The sequence below is a fragment of the Rhinatrema bivittatum genome, chromosome 4, assembly GCF_901001135.1.
Source record: "Rhinatrema bivittatum chromosome 4, aRhiBiv1.1, whole genome shotgun sequence".
Taxonomy (NCBI): Eukaryota; Metazoa; Chordata; class Amphibia; order Gymnophiona; family Rhinatrematidae; genus Rhinatrema; species Rhinatrema bivittatum.
Window position 1 is genome coordinate 393,368,778 of NC_042618.1, and position 24,417 is coordinate 393,393,194.

The 24,417-nt window shown below is 43.2% G+C and overlaps 1 protein-coding gene across 1 annotated transcript in view; it reads left to right on the forward strand.

Moving 5' to 3' along the window:
• The window catches only part of SYNPR (synaptoporin), a 453,809-nt gene that overhangs the window by 377,530 nt on the left and 51,862 nt on the right, over positions 1–24,417 (forward strand). The window contains exon 4 of the mRNA XM_029601012.1: positions 14,025–14,220. Coding sequence (XP_029456872.1) covers positions 14,025–14,220 — 196 coding nt within the window. The remainder of the gene's footprint in view (positions 1–14,024; positions 14,221–24,417) is intronic.

Below are 24,417 nucleotides of genomic sequence, written 5' to 3' on the forward strand. Positions count from 1 at the left end.
CAAGATTGATTTCACAAGTTTACCAAAACCTAGCAGCTCAATTATTCCTCTTATCTCCTTAGGCAAAGGCATTTTCGCATGCATTAAGGGCGATAGGCCCTTAATGCATGCAAAAATGCCTTTTTTTTTTCCCACAGCCAAAAAAGCTTGATTACATGTATTCTGTAGTTTAGTCAGTTTTACTGATGGTATTTTGATCTGGGCTTTTTGCGAAGAACGAGTGGCCTGCAAGGATTTGTATGTATTTAATCATATCTTCAAATAACCTGGAGCAAGGCCACGTGAAACTCTAAAAACTAAAACCAACAATATAAAGTGGATTTGAGCCAAAATGGAAAACCAATGCAAAGTCAGTAAAGTTGGAGTAATATATTCACTTATCTACCAGTAAAAAACCCAGTGAGGAAGAAAACCAAATCTGGCTTGGATAAGGAGAGACAGTCTACAAAGAGATCAAGCTTCTACAGCCAGCAACTGGAATTTATCCTTTTGGACAGTCCAACGATTTCAGCAAATAATACATCCAAAGTAGACACTCTGTAATGCTCTTGGTTGAAATCTTCGTTCAACATCCTTTAGCAATTGATACAGCTAAATTTGATCTGGTGTTTTATTTAATTAATACAACAAAATCACATGTAGTAGACACGATATTTATTCCATCGTGTGTGGATAAGGATTTATTATATGAAGTAGATATATGAGAAATAAATTAGTTTTTCTCTATAAGACTATAAGGCATTATTCATGAGTTATAGTATGTTATGGAAAGTGTATGAATTTAGTCATGTATTACAACATGTTTTTACAGTGCTAGGATTGTCAGTATGACATGAACATAGGTTTTATATATATATATATATATATATATATATATATGTATATATACATACATAGCTATACACATATATGTATACATATTCACAATCCTACCACTGTATATATATATATATATATATATATATATATATATATATATGTCCCTCCACCCCACTGGTCTATCTCATCCCCACCCCCTTTTTCTATTCCCCTTCCTCCAATCCTGTCCCCCTCTCTCTCCTCATCCCTCTCACCTCCTTTCTGCCTCCTCCTCCCACACTAATCAGTGGCAGGAGGAGCAGTGGTACCTCAGGCCACTTCCTCCTCCTCCTCCTCTGCCGCCTGGCCCACCTAGTGCTTTAAACTGCGCTGCTGTACAGAGTCCTGTGCAGATCAAAGTGACAGTGGGGCCCAGGGCTGCAGAATAGAGGATGCGGTCAACACACTGCTGGTCTCCTCCTCTTCCTGCTGCTGAACAATTGCTGCCTGACTGCCTGACCTAGCCCCAGATTTCCCATGGTCCATGACCCCATTCTGACATCAATGGTACAGGAGGAAGGGATGTGAGGAAATTTAATATTTCAGATTTCTTGGAGCAATTTTACTATATATAAGATATTTACAGGGACTAATAGTACAGCTCTACTTATTCATACCAGACTCTAATATTTAAGGTGGCTAAGAGCAGTTTTATATATATATATATATATATATATATATATATATATATATATATATATATATATATATATCAGAAAAGACTTCTAGGAGTCAGGGGGTGCATCTTGTCAAGTGGTTTCTGTTTCTATTTCTGGACTGAAAGGTACTACAAAATGCCAGGATTTTATTAGTGTTCTGAAGACTAGCAGGTTTGGAGTTAGTCTAATGTTCAACAATAGCATTTCATAGAGCTGGGACTGATCCTGAGAATGTTTTCTTTTTAGTTCCTGTGAGACGCATGTCTCTGGGTGTTGGTATGACAAGGTGAGCCTGTGGCAGTAAGCACTGAGTGGGAAGGTATATATGGGTTAAGCTGAAGGCTGAATAGGCTTGGTGCTCATCCTTTGAGAGCTTTAAAGGCTAGTACCAGGATTTTGAACTTGGCTTTATAAGAGTATTTAGAGCCAGTGCAGAATTTTTAGGATAGGTGTGAGTGGGCATGGGCATGGGCGAGTAGCCTAGTGGTTAAAGCAGTGGGTTATGAACCAGTAGTCCAGGGTTTGAGTCCCACTGTTGCTCCTTGTGACCTTGAGCAAGTCACTTTACCCTCCATTGCCTCAGGTACAAACTTAGGGGGTCATTTATCAAAATGCACTAAGGTGTTTTTGCATGAGTTAAGGGCTTATTGCATGTGAAAAGCCCTGTTAACGTATGCGATAGACCCTTAATGCATGCAATAGCACCATATCGTATGGTGTGATGCAAATACAAAAAAGAGAAGGAGTTGGGAGTGGGCTGGGTTTGGCAGTCTGCAAAGTGCTGTCAGACAGACTTAATGCCGATTTTAACGATACCTTTTTCAGTAGTGTTAAGCCATGCAATAGCTTGCGTTACGGGGCGGTAAGGTGTTAGCGCATTTCACAGTGTCTCCTGAAAGGCCTGTTGTAGTAGGTTTGAAGCTCCCGCCTGAGATTTGTGCAAGGTTCTCTCCACCTAGCTTGATGTTACCCAAGTAGAGTGTCCATCAAGCTAGGTGGAGAGAACCTTGCACAAATATCATCTTGGAGTTAGTTTCCTCACTCCGAAGGTCATCAAATCTTCACAAGATAGCACTGTTCTGTTTGTACGTCTCACTTTGAATGTCAAAGTGGCCCCTAACCCCCTACACTAATACCTAAACCTCACCTCGAGTTATTAGGTGGGCCTCCCATAGGGATACAAATATCTATCTAGGGAGAAGACATTGTGGCTAGTCTTTCTCTCTTTCCCTCCCTCCCTCTCATTGTATGCAGGAGATACAGCAGGTCTGGCACTTATTACAAAGTCTGAAAACATTATCACAATTTGTGCTAACTTAGCTCTTTGCATAGGAAATTAGCAAAAATTGCAATAAACTGTCTATTAGCATAAACCACATCCCTTTTGCTATCGCATGCGATACTTATCACATTTTGATAAATCCAGGCCTTAGACTGTAAGCCCTCTGGGGATAGGGAAATACCTACAGTACCTGAATGTAAACTGATGTGATATGTCAGATTGAATGTCGGTATATTAAAAAAAAAAGTGTATATACATATGTGTGTGTATAGATAGATAGATACACACACTGGGCAAACTGGTGGACGAACTGTTAAAACTGGCAATGACGTGGACAAGTGGCAGTTATAAAATACCCTGACTTACATGATATAAACCTGATTTACGTGGCTAGGTACATGCACACTTAAAATTGCGCGTGTGTGTGTGTGTGCGTGTGTGTGTGTGTGCAGCCGATTTATTTTATAACAAGCTCACATATGTGCATGCAACTTATGAAATAGCCAAGTCCCTCTGTACATGCCGACATATGCTTGCATATGTGCGCTGGTTTGAAAGTTAGTCCCTATATATATATATATATACACGCACACATAGAAAACAGAAAAGGATCTGTAAAAAAATTATATGTGTTGACATATCATTATTAGTCGCATTACCCTTAAGGAAAAGGGAAAGAGTCATGCCCCATCCATTCTTTCTCAAACCCCCCCCCCCCCTCCCTGACACAATTGATGTAATTTACCACTGCAAACTCTTTAATTTGCTCTTTAATTTATATATCTTTAATATTTTTTCCATATATCTGGAAGGCTTTTTATTAATGTTTCTTGATGGCTTATACTTCAGTATGAATCTTGTTCATTAATGAATTCAATTTTTTTCTTTGTTTCCACTTTTTTTAATATATATTCATGAAGTTCCCTCCTCCTTCCCATCTTATCGTATAAATATGGCTATCATGTCGTGCCACTTTTCTTTTCTTTTTTAATAAGAATTCTCTAATGTACTCTATTTTCTTGCGGTGTACACTGTAACACTTTGTCTGCTGACTTTATTGCCAACACCTAGGCTGCTGCTGCTGCTGCTGGAAGCATGTTATATTCAAAATAAAAGGAATGCGTTCAAGTTTACATTCAAATATTTTTAGACAGTCAGTCCTGTACAAAGTGTCAGTTCCTCATGCAATTCCATGGTTGGCAAGGAAGGCACAATGGGGTAGATTTTCAGACGAGCGCGAACAGCCTACTTTTGTTTGCGCTCCAGGCGCAAACAAAAGTACGCTGGATTTTAGTAGATACGCGCGTAGTCGCGCGTATCGGCTAAAATTCTGGATCGGCGCGCGCAAGGCTATCGATTTCGTATAGCCTGCGCGCGCCGAGCCGCGCAGCCTACCCCCGTTCCCTCCTAGGCCACTCCGAAATCGGAGCGGCCTAGAAGGGAACTTTCCTTTGCCCTCCCCTCACCTTCCCCTCCCTTCCCCTACCTAACCCACCCGCCCGGCCCTGTCTAAACCCCCATCCTACCTTTGTCGGGGGATTTACGCCTCCCGGAGGGAGGCGTAAATCCCCGCGCGCCAGCGGGCCTCCTGCGCGCCGGGCCGCGACCTGGGGGCGGGTACGGAGGGCGCGGCCACGCCCCGGTCCGTAGCCACGCCCCCGTACCCGCCCCCAAAACGCTGCCGACACGCCCCCGAAACGCCGCGACGACCGGGCCCGCCCCCCCCGACACGCCCCCGACACGCCCCCCTCCGAGAACCCCGGGACTTACGCGAGTCCCGGGGCTCTGCGCGCGCCGGGAGGCCTATGTAAAATAGGCTTCCCGGCGAGCAGGGCTCTGAAAATCCACCCCAATTTGTATCTTTCACTCGTGCTAATGCAGGGGTCCTCACACTTTTTAAATGAAGGGCAGCTTGAAAGATTTCCAGTCACCGAGAGGGCTGGTGGGGGAAGGTGTGCCTTGGAATCTGGCCCTTTCAGTGACTGGAAATGCTGTGGAAGAAAGAAGCAGATATGGCAGATAGGGTCAAAATGTTCCTAGGAAATGGGCAACCCATTGCACTTGTCTCCTTCACCATCTGCATCTCTTCCCTGGGGACGGGAAAGGGGGTGAATGTCAGGGACATGCATTTGTGGCATACTCTTTCCCACTCACACCACCCGCACACTCTCGCTTTCTTCTTCCTTCCCTTTTCTCATTCCTCTCTTCCATCCCTTCTCCCCTCACAATTATTTTCCCTCCTCTTACCCTTTTCCTCTCACTCACACTCCCTCCTCATCCTTTCACCCCCCCCCCCCCCGCTATTCCTCTCACACATCCAACCAGAACATAGGTTCTCACTCTCACACACATACACACACACACCAAGGCTCAGACACACACACACATGCACACTCAAACATACACACCGGCTCTTACCTATACAGGCTCTGTCATGCAAAGACTCCCTGTCTAACACACTGGCATGCACAGAATCTCTCTCACACACACACACACACAAATACTTAGGCTCACACCACACACACACACTCTTGCATTTACACACACGCTCTTACACGTAGTATGCATGCTCTCACATATGTACACACAGGTGCTCTCACAAACACACACACACACAAGTGCTCCCTCACTCACATATACCCTGATCTACACAAGCTTTCGGGGCCTGTGTCTCTTCTTCATCCACCAGCCTCCCTCTCCCTTAGATTAACACAGGATAGGGTTTCATGGCAGCCTATCTGGCCTATCTTGCTCTTCGGCCACCAGCCAGATGGGATCCTCTGGCAACCACCAGGTCCTTCCTTTCTCTTCGGCCACCACGGGATAGCTCTGCAGTGGTCTGCCCAGCCTTTCTTGCTCTTAGGCTGCCAGTAGGATGGCAGCCACTAGGCTCTCCTCACTTCGGCAGCCATAGGATGGGCTTCATAGAGCCCTGCTGGGTCCTGGCGTGGGTGGCAGCAGTAGTCATGTTGAAGCCAATGTCATCTATTGCAGGAGATAGCATTTGCTTCATTGCAACTCCTGCTAGGGAGAGAAGGGAGGTTCATTGTCACTTCTGTTTTGCTGGTGGGGGTTGGGGAACCCGCCAGCACTTCCTGTTTTCCCTGCCATGCAAGACTTCTTGTCTTCTGGCGGAGGTGGGAAATCCCTCTGGCATTTCCTGCTTTTTCTGTCATCATGCTTGGTTAAAAGCAACCCAAAGAAATGTAAACCTTGCTCTGTGGGCCAATTTGAATGCAGGCAGGAAAATCTTTGGTGGGCTGCAGCTTGGGGACCCCTGTTCTAATGGATTCATTTTACCTATATATAGAAAAAAAGAAGTCAAAATGATCCACCCCAAAATTAAATTGGGTAAAAAGGATTCAAAACAATCTTAGCAAAACAATGTAAAACCTAATCCTGTGTGCAAAAATATTCTTGTATAGAAGGGATCATAAAGCAAGTGAATGGCAACTTGGCCAGCAATGTAATATGAACAGACCTGACCAAAATGATCTCATTAGCCCCTAGACCCATCCTCCTTCCTCCTCCATCCCTTAACAAGAAGAAATAATAAATAATACCGAGTCAAAATACACCAAATCACATTTAATTGAGTGGAATAAAAGACGGCCATGGCTTTATCAAATGACCTAACAAGAGAATCTAACCTAAGTACCAAAGCTCTACCTAAATACCCTTATGTTCGAGATCCCGCCTCCCCTATTCTCCTGCCACCTGCACCCATCAAAACAAATTCTTGAGGGGGGTGGGAGTTGGTGGGTGGTGGCAGGAGTACTTTTCATCCCCATTGTATAAGTGCTGGAGCTAAAGAAAGCCTTTGGAAATTTTGTAGCTTCTATGGAGTGTGCCTTTCCAATCTTGTTTAATTTGAGTCCGATCTGAACCCAGGTGAAAAATGACTCTGTAGATCCCAAGTAAATAAGAGTCGCAGCAAATATTCACATATCTGAAACGCGATTCAAACCGAACTAATGGTGGTTTATCTGTTTTTCATGTTTTACGAATTCTTGAGATTTCCTGCCATATGCTGAATGCCGCACAAGCATGGGCTAAATCAGTGACCATTCAGAATACAGAAAGGGCAGGTAAACTGGAGCTCTACTGAGTCTATTGTCCTCCTAGCTGGACATCTGGACATGTGTATTAACATCAACCAACTATGCTGAGAAAGTATCTCATGAATTTTCAGTCAGCACGCTAAATTGCTCTGCATTATTTAAACAACCATCAAGTTAGTGAAATGCCAATGTCTTGTGCCTGACCAAGAAAAAAACATTCTACCTATAGGACTGAATTTTCAAAGCATATATGTGCATAAAATGCAGTTTTTTACCTTCTGAAAATGACCCTGTGTGTTGTACATGTAAAAGTGTCGTAGAAGCAATTTTCCACTTATTTGATAGAGGCATTCTGGGGATGGGGAAACCATTTACACGCCCTGCATCTGTGCATGTAAATGTACATGTGAACACGTATACCTGCTCCCATTCAGGCATAAATATGTGCGCGTGCAAGGATCCATGTCCATCCGCTAATTTTCAAAGCAGACTTACGCGCACTATGTTGTAAAATTGGGCTCGTAGAGCAGACTTTTGTGCTTACACTTTTTACAGTTCACCGGAGGAAAGTTTATGTTCTCTTACCAAGTCCTCCTAAGGATTAGTTTAAGACGCTGGGAAGAGTAATTTTCAGACAGCCCGTATAAAGTAACAGGTATAGAGTCATTTCTGTGATTCTCTTTTTTACATCAGGCTTTATGGCCTTTCCATCTTCAAAAGAGTATAATAGGCTACTGGTGAAATTGGATTTATAGCAATAAGAGTAAGGGGGTCCATGAATACAAGATCAGAGTTTGGTCATTCCTCTTCAAAGTCTATAGGCTGTGTTTTCAAATATGGTTTCTCATAGAAAAGACAACTTGTGTGATGATTACCGTATATACCACAAGTACTTCTATAGAGATGACATTCAAGATTTTACATATATTGGCAAAGAAAAAAATCCTTGTTGTCTGACAGAATCTGGGGAAAAAAAGCAATTCAAGCTGACAGTTCCATAGCTTAGTGAGCTAGTGATGGTGGTAGTGTAAATATCTCCTACTGTGTTCAAAAGGACTTGGATTAATTTATCCCCTCGGAATGGTGGCGTATTAAAAACGCTTTGTGTATCAAATCCAAGAGGAAATCTGTGGCTAAGCAGCTCAATCCCATTTGTTTCCTGTTTTGAACCCCAAAGAACACCTCTAGCAATAGGGAAGCAACTTGGGCTATGTGCAGACATTCTACTGGCTATAACATGTTCCATTGGACTTATCACTGTTAACATGAGATTTTTTAATATTTCTGCTTAAAACAATGGAGAACATGCAATACTAGGCAAGTTGAATAAATGAGAAACAAATTGTATTGTGTTCAAAGAAGAGGTTTGGGTAGTACAGATCAGAATTTTGTATGTATGTTTGTCAATGCATTAAAAATATGTTAGCGGCTGGAAGAGCTATAAAGAAGGATATTAGTGCATTTCTGACTGGCTGAGACAATGTGAACATTCTAATGTGTAATCCACTTCCTAATTCACAAATCACTTCATGGAATACATACTTTGTTTTTTAAACAATTTAGCTGGCAGAAAACCCCTACTATCATGTAGATTCATATAAACAAAGTGTAGTTTACAGAGATTTATGGATTTCAAAAAAAATGTGCAAATACATGTAGAGTAATTTTCAAAGGAAAATGTAGTAGCCATTTTGAAAAGCCTATTTACCAACATAGGGAAGATAACTTTCAAACGGACGCATATACACATGCATATGTTGGCGTGCACCCAGGGATGCAGCTATTTTATAAAATGCACACACACATACATGCACATGTTATAAAATCTCCTGGGCACGCACACACGTGCCCAATTTTAAACTTGTGCACACCCAGCTGCATAAAGTAGGGCTTGATCTGCGTAAATCAGGGAATTTTAAAACAGGCACTCATGTGGGAAAAGACCAATTTCAACAGTTTGATCAGTGTAGAGCTACGTTAAGCCAAACCCCTCCTGGTTTAATAGCCTGCACTCTCCCCAGTTAACCTAGACCCCTCAAACTCCTTAGTGATACCTGGAAATAGTTTTATTAACACTTACACATCCTCAATAGCAGAAGTAAAGTTAGATGGCTCTAGACCTGGATGCACGCCTGGGAGCGTAAGTATTTGCACGCACATCTCTTGGCCCCACACTAGAATACTCATGCCCCGCCCACGCCATGCCCCTTTTTCATTCAGAGTGAGATATTTGCACATCAGGAGATGCGCACACAAGTGGACGGCTTTTAAAATCTACTGAGCGCACGCATGTAGGACATGTGTGCATATCCATTCATTTTGTCGTGCATCAGGCTTTTAAAATTCACCTCTTAATGTCCTTAATGTGGGTAAAACCTTTCGACAATTCAATAGCATATATTGTAGTAATTTTGAAAACCTTTGAAAATTGTTACAGTACATGCTATTGAATTGATGATAGGTTTTACCTGCGTTAAAGTACCCTTAACATGGGTAAATGGGCTTTTGAAAATTGCTATGATAGTATGTTTCTCCTAGCACAACCAGAATGGTAGTCCTCACATATAGGTGACATCATCAGATGGAGCCCAGCATGTAAAACTTCTATCAAAGTTTCTAGAACTTTGACTGGCACACTGAGCATGCCCAGCATGCCACTATCCGCGCAGCCACGGGGGATCCCCCTTCAGTCTCTTTCTTTCCACGGTACAGTTGCCTCGCGGTGCTGGAGCGCCGCTCTGTCTTCAGAGTTCTTCATTTGTTTCCTTGCGATTTTTTCGCAGCCTTTGAAAATTACTCTGATAACCTGGAATTTTGCTGAAGGTTAAAATGTATGTTAACTTAATGCATCCATGAAATTTTATAAGAGGTTGTTTTGTTCTTGTTTTGTTTTTCTATCAAAATCGAGCATTTGTTTTCAGATCTCGGCTGTCACAAGTCGTTAGTGAGCAAAAATCCTCATATGATTCTGCAAACACATCACATGTGCCCATACTTTACAGAGTTAGGAAGGACTCTCTATTTCAGATAATTCTATTACATTTCATGTCGGTCTTAGAAATATACAGGTTCATGTAACATGGTGAGTAGACAAGTTATCCAGTTAAAGTTAGTAGAATACCTTTAAACACATTGGGGGTAATTTTCAAAAGGAGTTACACATGTAAATGTAACTACTATTGTAGCAATTTTCAAAAGCCATTTACTGGAGTAAAGTGCACTTACACAAGTAAATCCTATGGACAATTCAATGGCATATATTATAGCAATTTTCAAAAGCCCACTTACTCAAGTAAAGTGCATTTACTCGAGTAAAACCCTGTTTTACTCGAGTAAATGCTTTTTAAAATCAGGCCCATTCTGAATATAGCCTGGTATCTAAAAAAAAACCCAAATCGCCTTGGCCTTCAGGACTAATCCCCCAGCCCTCCCAGCCCCTAAAAATGCTTAAAGATACCGTGGGTTTGCATCTGATCTCCCTCCCAGCCATCAAAATGCGGGTCATAGCAACCCAAGGTTGCCCCCACCTCCAAGATATTACACACAAATTATATCCATATGCAAAAAAAGCCCCATCCTGCCCGCACCCCACCCTCCCACAACCTCCAGGAGTACGGTACAGCAACAATCTCAAAGCAATTCTATAGGCAGCCGAAAGGTGGTAAGGCAGTGTAGTGCTCCCTGCCTGGGGTTTGGGGGGATGGGGATGGTGGAGTTGATGTGGTGCAGGGGCAGGAGAGGACTCAGTGAATTTTTCTGTAATATCATGGAGGGAGGGGGGGGGATCACCATGACCTGCATTTCTGTAAAGAATTGTGATGGTTGTAGGGTTGGGAAGGGAATTGGGTGCTAGCCCACAGTACCTTTAAATTTTTTCAGGGGACTGTTGGATAGGGCCTGAAGGCCCAGGAAATTTTCTTTTAAGTATACTTAACCAGCTATAATCAGAATATAGCTGTTTAAGTGCTAAGTTATCCAGGTATAAATATCCAGATACCTATAGGATTGTTCTAAGGTAATCTCATAGTTATTCAGCTAATTTAGGCCTGGATTCACCATTCTATCGCAGAATGGTGAATCCAGCGAAAACAGGGGGGTGGGGGGGCGAAGGAGGGGCGGGCCTGCGAAAGCCGGCAGCCTTCACACCACCGCGGTGTTTTCGCTGAGGGCTTTCGCACCCAATAGCGCCACCGTGAAAGGTGGTGCTATTGGGCGCGCTACTGACCTCGATAACGTTTCTTACCTTATTGCCGCCAGCGAAGACACCGCGGAGTCTGCCTCCTCGCCGCCCTGACTCCTCCCCTCGCCACCCCGACTCCGCCCCCAGCATGCTATCGCACGTGAAAAGGGACTTTTCACGTGCGATAGCGGCTTATCGCTTGAGAGTCCAAAAGGAGCAGGATTAAAGCCTTAGAAAATGACCCCCTTAGCCAGATAATTCTACATTAGACAGATAGCATAACTCCATCCCAGAACACCCCCACACCACTAGCCAGAGAAATCCTTTAGAAATATGTTTTAAATTCATTTTGTAATTAATTTTATTGATCTGCTGTCTGGTATTCTAGCGCCTTTTGTATACATTCTCCAATCAAAGCACAAGTTATAATTTCTCCCTTTATTTATTTTCCTGGTATTTCTGTTTTTGGCCTTTGTGCTCTCTGCCTGTAATTATACTCCCAATATACATTAAATTTTTCTACTTACTGCCTACACAATCTGGATAGATTTATTGCATGCCCCTTTTGTCTCTTGTAAAATTAGTATAATTTAAGCCACAAAATAATGTTATTATTAAGTGAGATATAGTTCTCCTTCATCATCTTTTTCAATATTTTGTTTGCATAATATGCAGTGGAATTAATGGAATTGTCACTGTAGTACCTGACTCATGTCTAGCAACTCTGTGCAGTCCCGCAAGCACAAAAGTAGAGGAAAAAAAATATTTTAAAAACAGACCATATATCACAAATGAATAAAATAACTGTTTTGCATTTTCATTGTTTGTAAAGTCTTGGTTCAGGGTATTCATTGTGTGTCGGTTGCAGTTCTAGAGCGGAATCAGTAATTGTTTGTCTTGGTGCTTTCCATATAATAAAGCTTCATCTACTGAAATTCAATTTGATCCACAAAAACATGAAACCTACAATGAATTCCACTTTCCGTTGTGCTAATTAGAATACTGCTGTGAACGATAATTGGAGTGTTACAGTGAGCTGGGTTGAAATATTATTGCTGAATATTTGCAGGCCTTTATTGCTGGCTGAACAAAAGCATAATTCAATAGCACTTTGAGGTTCTGTAGAATTGAAGGTCAACAAACAAAATGTAAAATATATATTTTTATTGGACTACCTTGATATATTTGTGATTAGCTTTCGAGAGCTATTTTCCTTTCACCAGGTCAGTACAGATTAATAATTGCCAAGTCAAATTCCTTATTCAGTCAGTTTTGGCACGGAGTTAGGGATAGTAAATTATTATTCATATAATTTAATAATGGTTATGGTGCTGCTGTCTTTTGTCACTGGTGCACCATATCATTAAGTATAAGGAAATTGAGAATCTCGATTTATCTGACAGGTAGAAGAACCTGGGTTTGTTTTCCATTCCGAAATCAGATGGAGCTAAGGATGTAATGGAGGCAGCATTCACAGCCCCCACGGGGTGGGGAGGAGGGGGCTGGAGTAAAGGAGGGGGCTGGAGTAAAGGAGGGGGCTGGAGTAAAGTGCACTTACTTGTGTAAGTGCACTTTACTCCAGTATAAATGTAACTACTATTGTAGCAATTTTCAAAAGCCATTTACTCACGTAAAGTGCACTTATGCGAATAAATCCTATGGACGATTCAATGGCATATATTGTAGCAATTTTCAAAAGCCCACTTACTCGAGTAAAGTGCATTTACACACGTAAAACCCAGATTTACGCATGTAAATGCTTTTTAAAATCCGCCCCTTTGGGTCTGATTTTAAAAAGATTGAAAATTGCTACAATAGTAGTTACATTTATGCGCGTAACTCCTTTGAAAATTACCCCCTTTGGGGTAGATTTTTTTAAAAAGCGCGTTCGCGTACTTTTGTTCGCGCACCAGGCGCAAACAAAAGTACACTGGATTTTATAAGATACGCGCGTATCTTCTAAAATCCTGGATCGGCGCACGCAAGGCTGCCGATTTTGGGCAGCTGGCGCGCGCCGAGCTGCGCAGCCTGTCTCCGTTCCCTCCGAGGCCGCTCCAAAATCGGAGCGGCCTCGGAGGGAACTTTCTTTCGCCCTCCCCTCACCTTCCCCTCCCTTCCCCTACCTAACCCACCCCCCCGGCCCTATCTAAACCCCCCCCCCTTTATCCACGGATTTATGCCTCCCGGAGGAAGATGTAAATCCACGCGCACCAGCGGGCTGCTGGCGCACCGAGACCCGACCCGGGGGCGGTTCCGGAGGGCGCGGCCACGCCCCCGGAATGCCCCGGGCCAAAACCACGCCCCCGGGCCCACCCCCGAAACGCCACGTCCCACCCCCAAAATGCTGCGTCGTTCGGCCCCCGACACGCCCCTCAAAAAAACCCCGGGACTTACGCGCGTCCCGGGGCTCTGCGCGCGCCGGCGGCCTATGCAAAATAGGCGCGCCGGCGCGTGAGAGCCCTGCTCGCGTAAATCCAGGCGGATTTACGCGAGCAGGGCTTTTAAAATCCGCCCGTTTGAAAATTACCATGAAAATGTACTTGGTGAAACTATATTTTTTTTTGGTATATCCAGAGTGCCTTTGTCAATATGAATTACATAGTCTGGGTAAACAAATAAGCAAGGGTGTAGCTTGCTTATTGCGGCGGTTACTACCCCTAACTAATTAAGCTAGATATTTCACTTAGATGCAGCTCCAACACTGCTCTCTACATTAATGGTGGGGTGGAAGGGAAACAGAACCAAAAGGTTACTAAGAGCCAAGAGTAACAGATAAGTATGAGAAAAAAAAAAAAGTGCGAAACTTGCTGGGCAGACTGGATGGGCCGTTTGGTCTTCTTCTGCCGTCATTTCTATGTTTCTATGTTCTATATGTTTCTATGAAAGGTGCATTGGAATATCAAGCATGTATATAGTAGAGCTGCTGCTACATGTGTGAAATCTTTCTTCCTTAAAATTCTAATTCTAAACTTTTGGGATTTTAGGTTGCACCAGGTAAACTTCAATGTTCCTACTTGTGAAGGCAAACGAGAAACCCTCTCCCTGATAGGAGACTTCTCCTCTTCTGCTGAGTTCTTCGTCACTATTGCAGTCTTCGCTTTCCTTTATTCTCTGGCAGCCACAGTTGTTTACATTTTTTTCCAGAACAAGTATCGGGAAAACAACAGGGGTCCTCTAATTGTAAGTGTTTTCCAAAAATACTTTTCCGTTTCTTTGCTATTTTAAAAGTTAAGTCGCACGTAGGCTTACTGAAACAGCAGTTCTTCTACATTCTTCACTAAAGAGCTTTATTATACTTAGGATCAGGAAAAGCAAGTCACACAGTTGGTCAAATGCAATGACATGCCTGGATGGGGTCTTGTACTCAAGTATATTCAATATTCTCAACTTTCAGACGTAAAAGAAGTTTCTAAAAGTTTTATGAACTAACTCACATTAAAACCAATAGATTAACCTGTTACCTGCTGGTTCCTTCATAAGCATTAAATAAGGCATTAACAGCAAAAAAGGGCCTCTGCTTAATTGTCTTGTTTGTAAGTTCACTTACATATATATCAGCATTAGTTTCAGTATGCTTAATGTTTATTTTGATTTCTTTCATTTGCTGAACCAAAATAAACATTAAAAAAAAAAAAAGAATAAAACATGAGTCACCCCCACTCCCTTGGACTACACTTAGGGCCAGATTTTAGTAGCTACGCGCGGGCGTAGATTTGCGCACACAACCCAGCGTGGACAAATCTACGCCCGATTTTATAACATGCACAGCCGCACACATGTTATAAAATCTGGGGTCGGCGCGCGCAAGGGGGTGCACACTTGTGCACCTTGCACGCGCCAAGCCCTAGGGGAGCCCCAATGGCTTTCCCTGTTCCCTCCAAGGCCGCTCCGAAATCAAAGCGGCCTCGGAGGGAACTTTCCTTCGGCCCCTCCCCCCCAACTTCCCCTCCCTTCCCTTATCTAACCTGCCCCCCAGTCCTACTTAAATCCCTCCCCCACACCTTTATTTTATGTTGTGCCTGCCTCCGGGCCAGATTTTCAAAAGGTTACGTGCGCCAGGCCTATTTTAAAAAGCCCCAGCGACACGTGTAAAGCCCCGGGACACGTGTAAGTCCCTGGGCTTTACAAAATGGGCAGGGAGGGGGTGGGGGCGGGGCATGGCCAGAGGCCTTCGCACGTCTGCTGGGCCGGGGAACCCTTGCCGGCAGACGGCTGGCGTGCACAACTTTCTTCAGCCCCCAGGGCTGAAGTAAGTTTTAAAACAAAAAAAAGAAATCAACAAAGGTAGGTGGGAAAGGGTGGGAGAGGTAGGGGAAGGGAAGGGAAGGTGGGGTGGAGGGTAGGGAACGGGAGAAGGCAGCGCGGCTCAAAGCGGGCTCGGCGCGTAAGGTGCACAATTGTGCACCCCCTTGCGTGCGCCGACCCCGGATTTTATAACATGCGCTCGCCTGCATGCGCATGTTATAAAATTGGGCATACATGTGCACGCACCGGGTAGCGCACGCATACGTACGCCTGTGTGCTCCTTTTTAAAATCTACCCCATATTCTTTCCGCCATGTACAAAGAAGCAGGTATACAACAAAATGGTGCCAGCTGCCATTCTTCAACCAGGAGGCAGTGGAGTAGGAGCAAGCCGGGATTCCCCCTGCCCCTTTCCAAACTGAAAGGGGAAGGGGTAAGCATGATGAAGCAAGGAGTGTAGAGGAAGAGAATTTCATGTCTGCTAGTTTGTTTGTTTTTCATTGACTTTCTCAAACAGAAAATAATTTCTGGTAAGGTCCTTTCATTTTTTTTAATGTAAAAAAGGTACCTTATTAAAATACATAGGCTGTGTTCTAGGAGATGAGTGATGTTATTGATACTGCATGCAACTAGAAAGCATGAATAAGAGAGGATACCTCTGAGGGAGTAAATAGAATGAGAAGCGATCTAAAAAATGTTGAGAAATGGCCAAATGCTTGGAAGTTAAGATTCATTTTGAAAAAGTGCAGTCATCATTTGGGGTATAGACATCTGATGGAGCAGTACAGGTGAAGCACTGATGTGCACTAACCAGGAGAAAGACCTCAGGGTGATAGTGCCTGTTGATCTCAAGGTAGCTATACAGTGTGATAAGGCAGTGGCCAGATCCAGGAGGATACTTGGGTATAGAGGGAAAGGCATAACCAGCAGAAAAAAGAAGGTGATAATGCCTCTGTCTAGCTCACGTGGAATGCTATTTTCAGTTCTAGAGGCCATATCTCAAACTGATAGAGAGGCTATCAGTTCAGGGAAGGGCAACCAAAATGGTGTGGGGACTGCATCAAAAGCCATTTGAGACTAAAGGCCCTAAATATGTACACTCTATAGTAGAGGATAGGCAAGGGGGGGGGGGATTTAAATCATGGAAAGATATTAATGGTGCACAAGAAACAGCCTTGCATTTGTCAGTAGGCACCTACTATATCTGTGCCTAGGGCAACAAACATTTTGGGGCAGTAGGCTGGCTAAGATTTGCTTTCTTTCAGCAGAGAACAGCCCTCTGCTTCCCTGTCACAGCTCTTTACAGGAGGTTGGGGATTAAATGCACCAAAAGTGCCCAGGGGCGGCAAACTTCTATATCACTCTCTGACGAGAAGCAATCCTTTTTGAATGAAAGGAAAACTGTAGAACTAGGGGTCATGATGTGAAGCTCCAAGGGAGAAGATTCAAGAAATATTTTTTTACAGAAAGAATGGTGGATATCTGGAGTGCCCTTCCTTAAGAGGTGGGAGACAAAAATGATAGCAGAAGTAAAAAATGCATGAAATAAGCACAGAGGATCTATACTAGCAAGAGGATGGAAATGAAGTATTTTGGAGTAACCTGTACAGGGCAGCAGTTTACATTCCAAAACAGTAATGTAAGATTGCACCAGAGCACATGAGGATATTCAGCATGGAGCATCATGTAGTCCATGCATTAAAAAAGTCTGAAGGAAAACCAAATGACTGCCACTTTGGTTTAATAGTAAGGTAATGGAAGCAGTTAAAGCTAAAAGGGCATCATTCAAAAACTGGAAAGCAGACTTGAATGATGAAAATGGGTAAGAGGATAAGCACTGGCAAGTTAGATGTAAAACAGTAGCTAGATAGGCAAAGAGAAATTTTGAGAAAAAGCTTGCCATAAGATAAAAACTAATAATAAAAACATTTTCAAGTATATGTGAAGCAAAAAGCCTGTGAGGGAGTTGGTTGGGCTGCTAGGTGACCCAAGAGCAAAAAGGGTACTCAAGGAGGACAATGAAATGGCAGAAAAACTGAATCAATTCTTTGCCTTGGTCTTAACAGAGGAGTATGTTGGGAATATACCCATACCTGAAACATTCTTTAACGGAGGAGATTCTGAGTTACTAAAACAAATAAATGTAACAGTGGAGGATGTAATAGATCAGATTGACAAACTAAAGAGTACAAATCACCAGGCCAGATGGCATCTACCAGAGTTCTAAAAGAACTAAAGGATGAACAAGTCAATATTCAAAAGCCATTTAAAATCCCCTGGACTTCACCTGCCCCATCACATGATCAAAAGGCTTACCCCTCCCCCACCACTGACTTCTCCATTTCCCCCACCCCAGTTGCTCAATATTCATCCCTGCTGGGAGCAAGGGTATTACCCACTCCCAGTAGGTATAGCGCAGCCAAATGCAAATATGAGAAAGAGACTTTGCGGTTGCTGTGTATGTGGCCATCTTGACAGGTTTACAGGCCCTGCCCACCTGGATGGAGCCAGTGAGGCCAAGAGAAACATAAAGACAATTGGTGCTGTGTAAATCTGTGCAGCCAGAACAATAGTGGCCTTTTTTATGGCTCTGGGGCCAATCACAGAGCAGTTCTTATCAGTTCGCTATCAGATGTGAACAACTGGCAATTGTCTTGCTGTCCACAACCTGAACCTAGAGACACAAACAAAGGATTTGGAAAAGGGCAGAAAAACAGCCTATCAAACCTTAATTATATATTCACCTGACTATGCATGAAGCTGCTGAATTATGCATAGGCAGCAGGGAGCAAGCACTCAGGGTTGGTCAATCATTATCTAGAACAGTGGTTCTCAACCTTTTTCCCATCGTGACACTCCTGACAGACCACACTCACATGTGTGACTGATTGCTGATTACAATTCACGGCGGAAATAAAAAATAAAGTTCCAGTATTAGTTTTATTGTTAAGTCTGTCTGAACAGAAATTGCATAAATAGTAAACATCCCACACCAAAACAGTACCAATTTCCAGCACTTAAACAGTAATCAACTTACCTAAAAAAAAGTGTTGCATCCATCGCTGCTCGATGCCCTCATTCCTCCCTCTTTACCTCTGTGGCGATTCCCTCCGGGTCTGATGGACGGTTTGATGCCACGGCGTCTTCTTGCCGTCTCCTTCCGGCGTCCCCGGACCGGCACGACGCTGTGGATCTGCCATGTTGCCTGATGACATAGAGCACGCACGCGCGCTCCGATTGATGTACCAGCAAGGGCGCGAACCTCGGGGGCATCCCCCGAGATGACGTCATCCACTTCCAATATAAAAGGTCTCAGTAACGAATTGAGTTAGCAAGGAGATAGTCTTCTCTTCAAAGCGGGGATTCGTCCAAGCTACTCTGCCTCCTCGGACTTACCAGGGGTACCCGCTCCTAGGGGGCCTTGCTCTCTTTTCTTTATTTCAGATTGCAGATAGGAACCAGTACTCACTCCTCGAGGGCCCATGTTCCTGGACACTCTGAAGATTCTCTACTGCCTGGAAGCTATCACAGATACAGACATTTGTGAGTTACCCTCGCTCTCTCAGAGCTTTCCCTGGAACCAGGTACTCGCTCCTCGAGGGCCTAACCCTTTCCAGCTACTGAGCTTCCTCAAGACCTTATGTGAGTTTTGTCATCTAGTTCTGGCTATGAATACAGCATACCCTGTCTACTCACTATCTATAGTTTCTCTACAGCTCAGCAACCCTGGGATTGCGGTTCCAGTACCTGAGGGACTTCAGCCCTGCCAGGCATATCGGCTCACTACTGCCACCTCTGGTGGTTCTACTAACCTGTCTAATAAAAGAATTATCTGTGTCTGTCTCCATACCCAAGCCTAGCCGGTGGTCCCTCTCAGGATATCCTCCTGGAGGCGCAGTCATCTGCCATCGGTCCAAGGATCCACCTATCTACATTCCTCTACAGCTGAGTGCCCTCTCCAAGCACTCCACTGGTAACAGATTGCTACTCCTTCTCCATCAGGAGTCTTCAGCAACAGATTCATACAGATTGCTAGCTCCGCAGTCTAACCTCTAACAGATTGTTATCTACTCCCTCTACAGGAGCTGAGCATATCAGATTGCTAACTCCTCCTTTCTCAGGAGCAGTTCCATAACAGATTGCTAACTCCTCCTTCACAGGAGACGTTTTCATAACAGATTGCTAATGCCTCCACCTACAGGAGTATCCAGCAACAGATCTACAACAGATTTACTACAAAAAGGCAACACTGAAAATATTACACCAGGCCTTAAGACACCAATACATCTCCTATTAGGAAAACGGACCAAGTTAGGCTGCTATAGAGCCCTACACAGAAACTACACCCCAGCAGAAAACCTCACCTGAATCACATGTGCTGACCCTCACCTAACAAAGAATAAAGAGACGAAAACGCATAACTAGAAGCATGCAGAAAAAACTGAATTGGAAACTGCAACAAGCCAGAGTCTCTGTTTGCAGTGTAACAAAGGTAAAAAAGAAACATCACCCATCCTTATAAAACAAATCAAGAAATATAGACTCAGTAGCAGTAAAACCATACTAACAAAAAGAACAGATTATTTCAAAACAGCTGATCAATGGAATATCAAATAATTAAAATAGAAAAAATTTCTAGATACCAATAAAATATTTCAAAATAGCAGACACAAAGACCCAGTAAAGAAAAATAATGATACAAAAAATATTTTGCTCTGCATACCTGGGAACGTTTGATATCCAGGTGCCCTGAGATTGTTTTGAATTAGCAGGAGGAGGGATGGTTTGCTTGCAACTTTCTCCTTTCTCTCTCTCTCTCTCTCATACTGGCTCTCAATCACTCACATATACACATGCTTTTTCTCTCTCACTTATATAGGCTCTTAATTACACATTTACACAAATGCTGTCTATCTTTCCGCACTTACACACACACAGGCTTTCTATCATCTTTTTCTCTCACAAACAGACTCTCATTCACATGCTTACAAATATGCTCTCTCTCTCTCTCATTTACACACAGGCTCTCAATCTCATACTCACATGCTCCCTCACCTAAACCAGCTCTCAATCATACACAGACACACATGCTCCCTCTCTTTCTCTCATTTACACAAAGGCTCTCAAGTACTGCAGGATCCTGTGATGATGAGGAAGCTAAAACTAACCCCAATCAGAATTAAGCTTTCCTAAACAGGAAGGTTTATAACAAGCTTCTGAATGTTTTTAAACAATCATACCATCTAAGTTCCATAGAGAAGAAATTCCAAAGAACTGGACCTGCAATAGAAATGTCAGATTCCCTTATAAGTGTCAAGTGAGTACTTTTTAAAGATGGGACATCAAGGAGGCCTCATTGAGATGATTTTAACTGACATGAAGATCAATACAGTTTCAACAAAGCATTGAGCCATGGGCAGGATCTCAAATTAAGGAGTTTGAAAACAGCCTGATTTTGTTTTCGATGTGTTGTCGCAAAGGTAACCAGGGTAACTGTATAAAGATTGGAGTAACATGTTCACAACATTTATGACCAGAGATTAGACATGCAGCTGCATTCAAAAGCAATTGAGGTAGCTGAATAGTAGAATCAGGGAGACCCAAATAAAGTCCATTTCAATAGTCAACAAGAGGACAGATGGAGGCCTGCACAAGAGTGCAAAACTCAGAGGTATGTAATAGTTGCTTTAAACCAGAAAGGACTCTCTGCTTGTAGAAGCCGGCTTTGACTATTGACTTAGTGTGTGTTCGAAGTGTAAGATGCAGAACAAAATACCCAAGCTTTTGATACTTTGATTGATGATGAAAATAAGAGCCTTCAAGAGTGATGGAAGAATAATCAAGCATTAAATTAATTCTTTGAATGAGAAGAAATTCAGTTTTATTTGTATTAAGTGCTAATTTGTTCTCATGAAGCCATAGTTTTATGGTGCTAATGTAGATTTGCATATGTTCAACAATATCATGCCAGGTGGGATGAAGACGTATGAAAAACTGAATGTCATCTGCATAGATCTTATAACCATTATATAGAATAGATAATTATTTACAGATGGGGCAAGGTAAATGTTGAAGAGCGTGAAAGACAAAGCAAAACCTTAAGAGATACCAATCGAGGAGAGACCATTGAGAAACTTAGGGGCAGATTTTCAAAGGGTTACACACGTAAGATATGCGCATAACCCCCGAAAAGCTGCCCCTGCGTGCGCCGAACCTATCTTGCATAGGCTCGGCGGCGCACACAAGCCCCGGGACGTGCATATATCCCAGGGCTTCGAAAAAGGGGCAGTCCGAGGCGGGTCAGGGGGCGGTCCGGGGGCATGGCGGAGGTTCGGGGGTGATCCGGGGGGCGGTCCCGAGTCTTCTGGAACAGCGGCCTGTGCCGGAGGATGGTGAGCCGGTGTAACTTCGGAAATAAAAGGTAGGGGGGGATTTAGTTAGGGCTGGGTGGTGGACTAGATAGGGAAAGGGAGGGGAAGGTGGGGGGAATCGCAAAAAAAGTTCCCTCCAAGGCCGTTCCGATTTCGGAGCGGCCTTGGAGGGAACGGGGAAAGCCATCGGGGCTCCCCTTGGGCTCGGCACACACAAGGTGCACAAGTGTGCACTCCCTTGCATGCGCCGACCTCGGATTTTATAACATGTGCGCGGCTGCGCTTACATGTTATAAAATTGGGCGTAGATTTGTTCGCGCCAGGTTGCGCGAACAAATCTACGCCTGCACATAAGTTTAAAAATCTGGCCCTTAATTTCTAACTTTAAATTGTTGAGACCAATCATTCAAAAATGAAGAAAATCAGGCCAGGTCAGTCCCTCCTATACCACATGCTTGTAAACGGTGGAGGAGAATGGAGTGGTCAATAATATCAAAGGCAGAGGAGATGTCTAGGGACACAAGAAGGTCTATCTGTATTTTGCATGTGTGACTGAACTGAGATATTCCAATAGTGTGTAGTTTCTATGTAGGGATCTATAGCAGCTTGTTCTGTTTTCCTAACAAGCGGCGTATTACTGTTTTAGGCCTGGTATAAAATTTGCAGTGTTAACTTTCATAGGTAGAGTTGTTGCTTTTTGAATTAGTGTTATTTTGATATAGAAAGTTTATTGCATTGTAATTCTGTTTTCTTGTGGTTCTCTGAGGGTCATGCCATGCCCAACATGCATTTTAGTAGGCTTAATACTATATGGGTTCCAATTGTCTCTTGCTTTTTTGCAGGGTTTTCTGGTCGGCATCACAGCAGTGCATGTAAATATAATATATATATTGTAAGATATATTTTTAACTGGGAAGACTGTGCTTTGAATGTCTTTTTCATGTAAAATCTATTATTATAAATGTATACATTTTAATTGTGTGTGTGGAGGTTGTGATGTTTTCCTAGGGCACCTAATACCCTTGCACTGGTCATGGGCATTGCTATACAAACATTTAACAGAATCTCCCAACTCGTGGCATCTTGAGCTGTGTAAAGGGGGAGGGCTCAGATTTTCACTTGGCCATAGGCGCCACATTGCCTGGCTATGGCTCTGGCTGCACTAACCCCTTTTAAAGGCAGTAAATGCTATTTACCATGCATTAACGCATTAGCACAACTTAGTAAATGAAAAGTTGCACAAAAAATACGAGGTCGTACAGTCCAACGGCTGAGGACAATAAGGTAAATAAGAATGAAAGAGTCCTCCAAAAAACCGATATTACAAATATAGACATGTTGAAACAAGTGAAAGAAAAAGCATATTTAGACTTGTGAAAAAGGTATGTTCATATTAAATATGAAAGCAAAAAGAGTGGTACACAAAAATAAAATAAATATGTAAAATGTGTGATAAAATATTACAAATTTAATATCAATAAAGGCATATTTACAATAAAATCAAACATAAATTTAGCACAATGATGGATCCAATACACCGGACATGGCCATGTTTCGACATGATATCTGCTTCAGAGGTGATTATATATTTGATCATCCTTATTCCCTCCTAGCTAAGAGGAGAAAAGACTGACCACTGGGCATAAACAAGCTTAAAAGTCACAAACCTAAAAACAACTGTAAAAATTCCAAGACACCCTAAAAGGCACCAGAAATGGCACATTGAAAATTCTTCCTTAATTATTTGCAAATAGAAATCACAGCTCTCAGTGGATAGCTTGCAGCACTACACAATAGATTGAATCAATATGTATTGTAAAGTTCTTTGAAGTAATTCAACTTATGTTTATGTTGAAACCTGCTATTGAAAGCTATATATTTATTTAAATTCTGTCATATGTTTTTGTCTCAACCACCTCTTCCAGAAGGGCATTCCAGACATTCACCTCCCTTTCCGTGAAAAATGATTTCCTAGACTCAGGAACAACATCAGGAAATATTTTTTAACCTAAAGGATGATGAAGGTCTAGAATGCCCTTCAGGGGTAGGTGGTGAACAAGATAATGGTAATGGGATTCAAAAAAGCATGGGATAAACATAATACATAAATTCATAAGATTTGCCATACTGGGTCAGACCAAAGATCCATCAAGTCCAGTATCCTGTTTCAAACAGTGGCCAGTCCAGGTCACTGGACCTGGACTGGCCAGGGCAGTAGGGATGTGAATCGTTTTTTGACGATTTAAAATATCATCCGATATATTTTAAATCATCAAAAATCGTTAGAGCCGCGATACAATAACAATTCCCCCGATTTATCGTTAAAAAATCGTAAATCGGGGGAAGGGGGAGGGCGGGAAAACCGGCACACTAAAACAACCCTAAAACCCACCCCGACCCTTTAAAATAAATCCCCCACCCTCCCGAACCCCCCCAAAATGCCTTAAATTACCTGGGGTCCAGAGGAAGGGTCCCGGTGTGATCTTTTACTCTCGGTCCTCCGTGCGTTGTAGAAGTAGCGCCGGCGCCATTTTGTTTTTTTGTCCCCCGACGTCAGGAGCGTAGGAGATCGCTCCCAGACCCCCGCTGGACCCCCAGGGACTTTTGGCCAGCTTGGGGGGGCCTCCTGACCCCCACAAGACTTGCCAAAAGTCCAGCGGGGGTCCGGAACGACCTCCTGCAGTCGAATCTTGTTGCCGTATGGCCGGCGCCATTTTGCGCAAAATGGCGCCGGCCATCTCTACCCGGCAGGATCCTGCAGT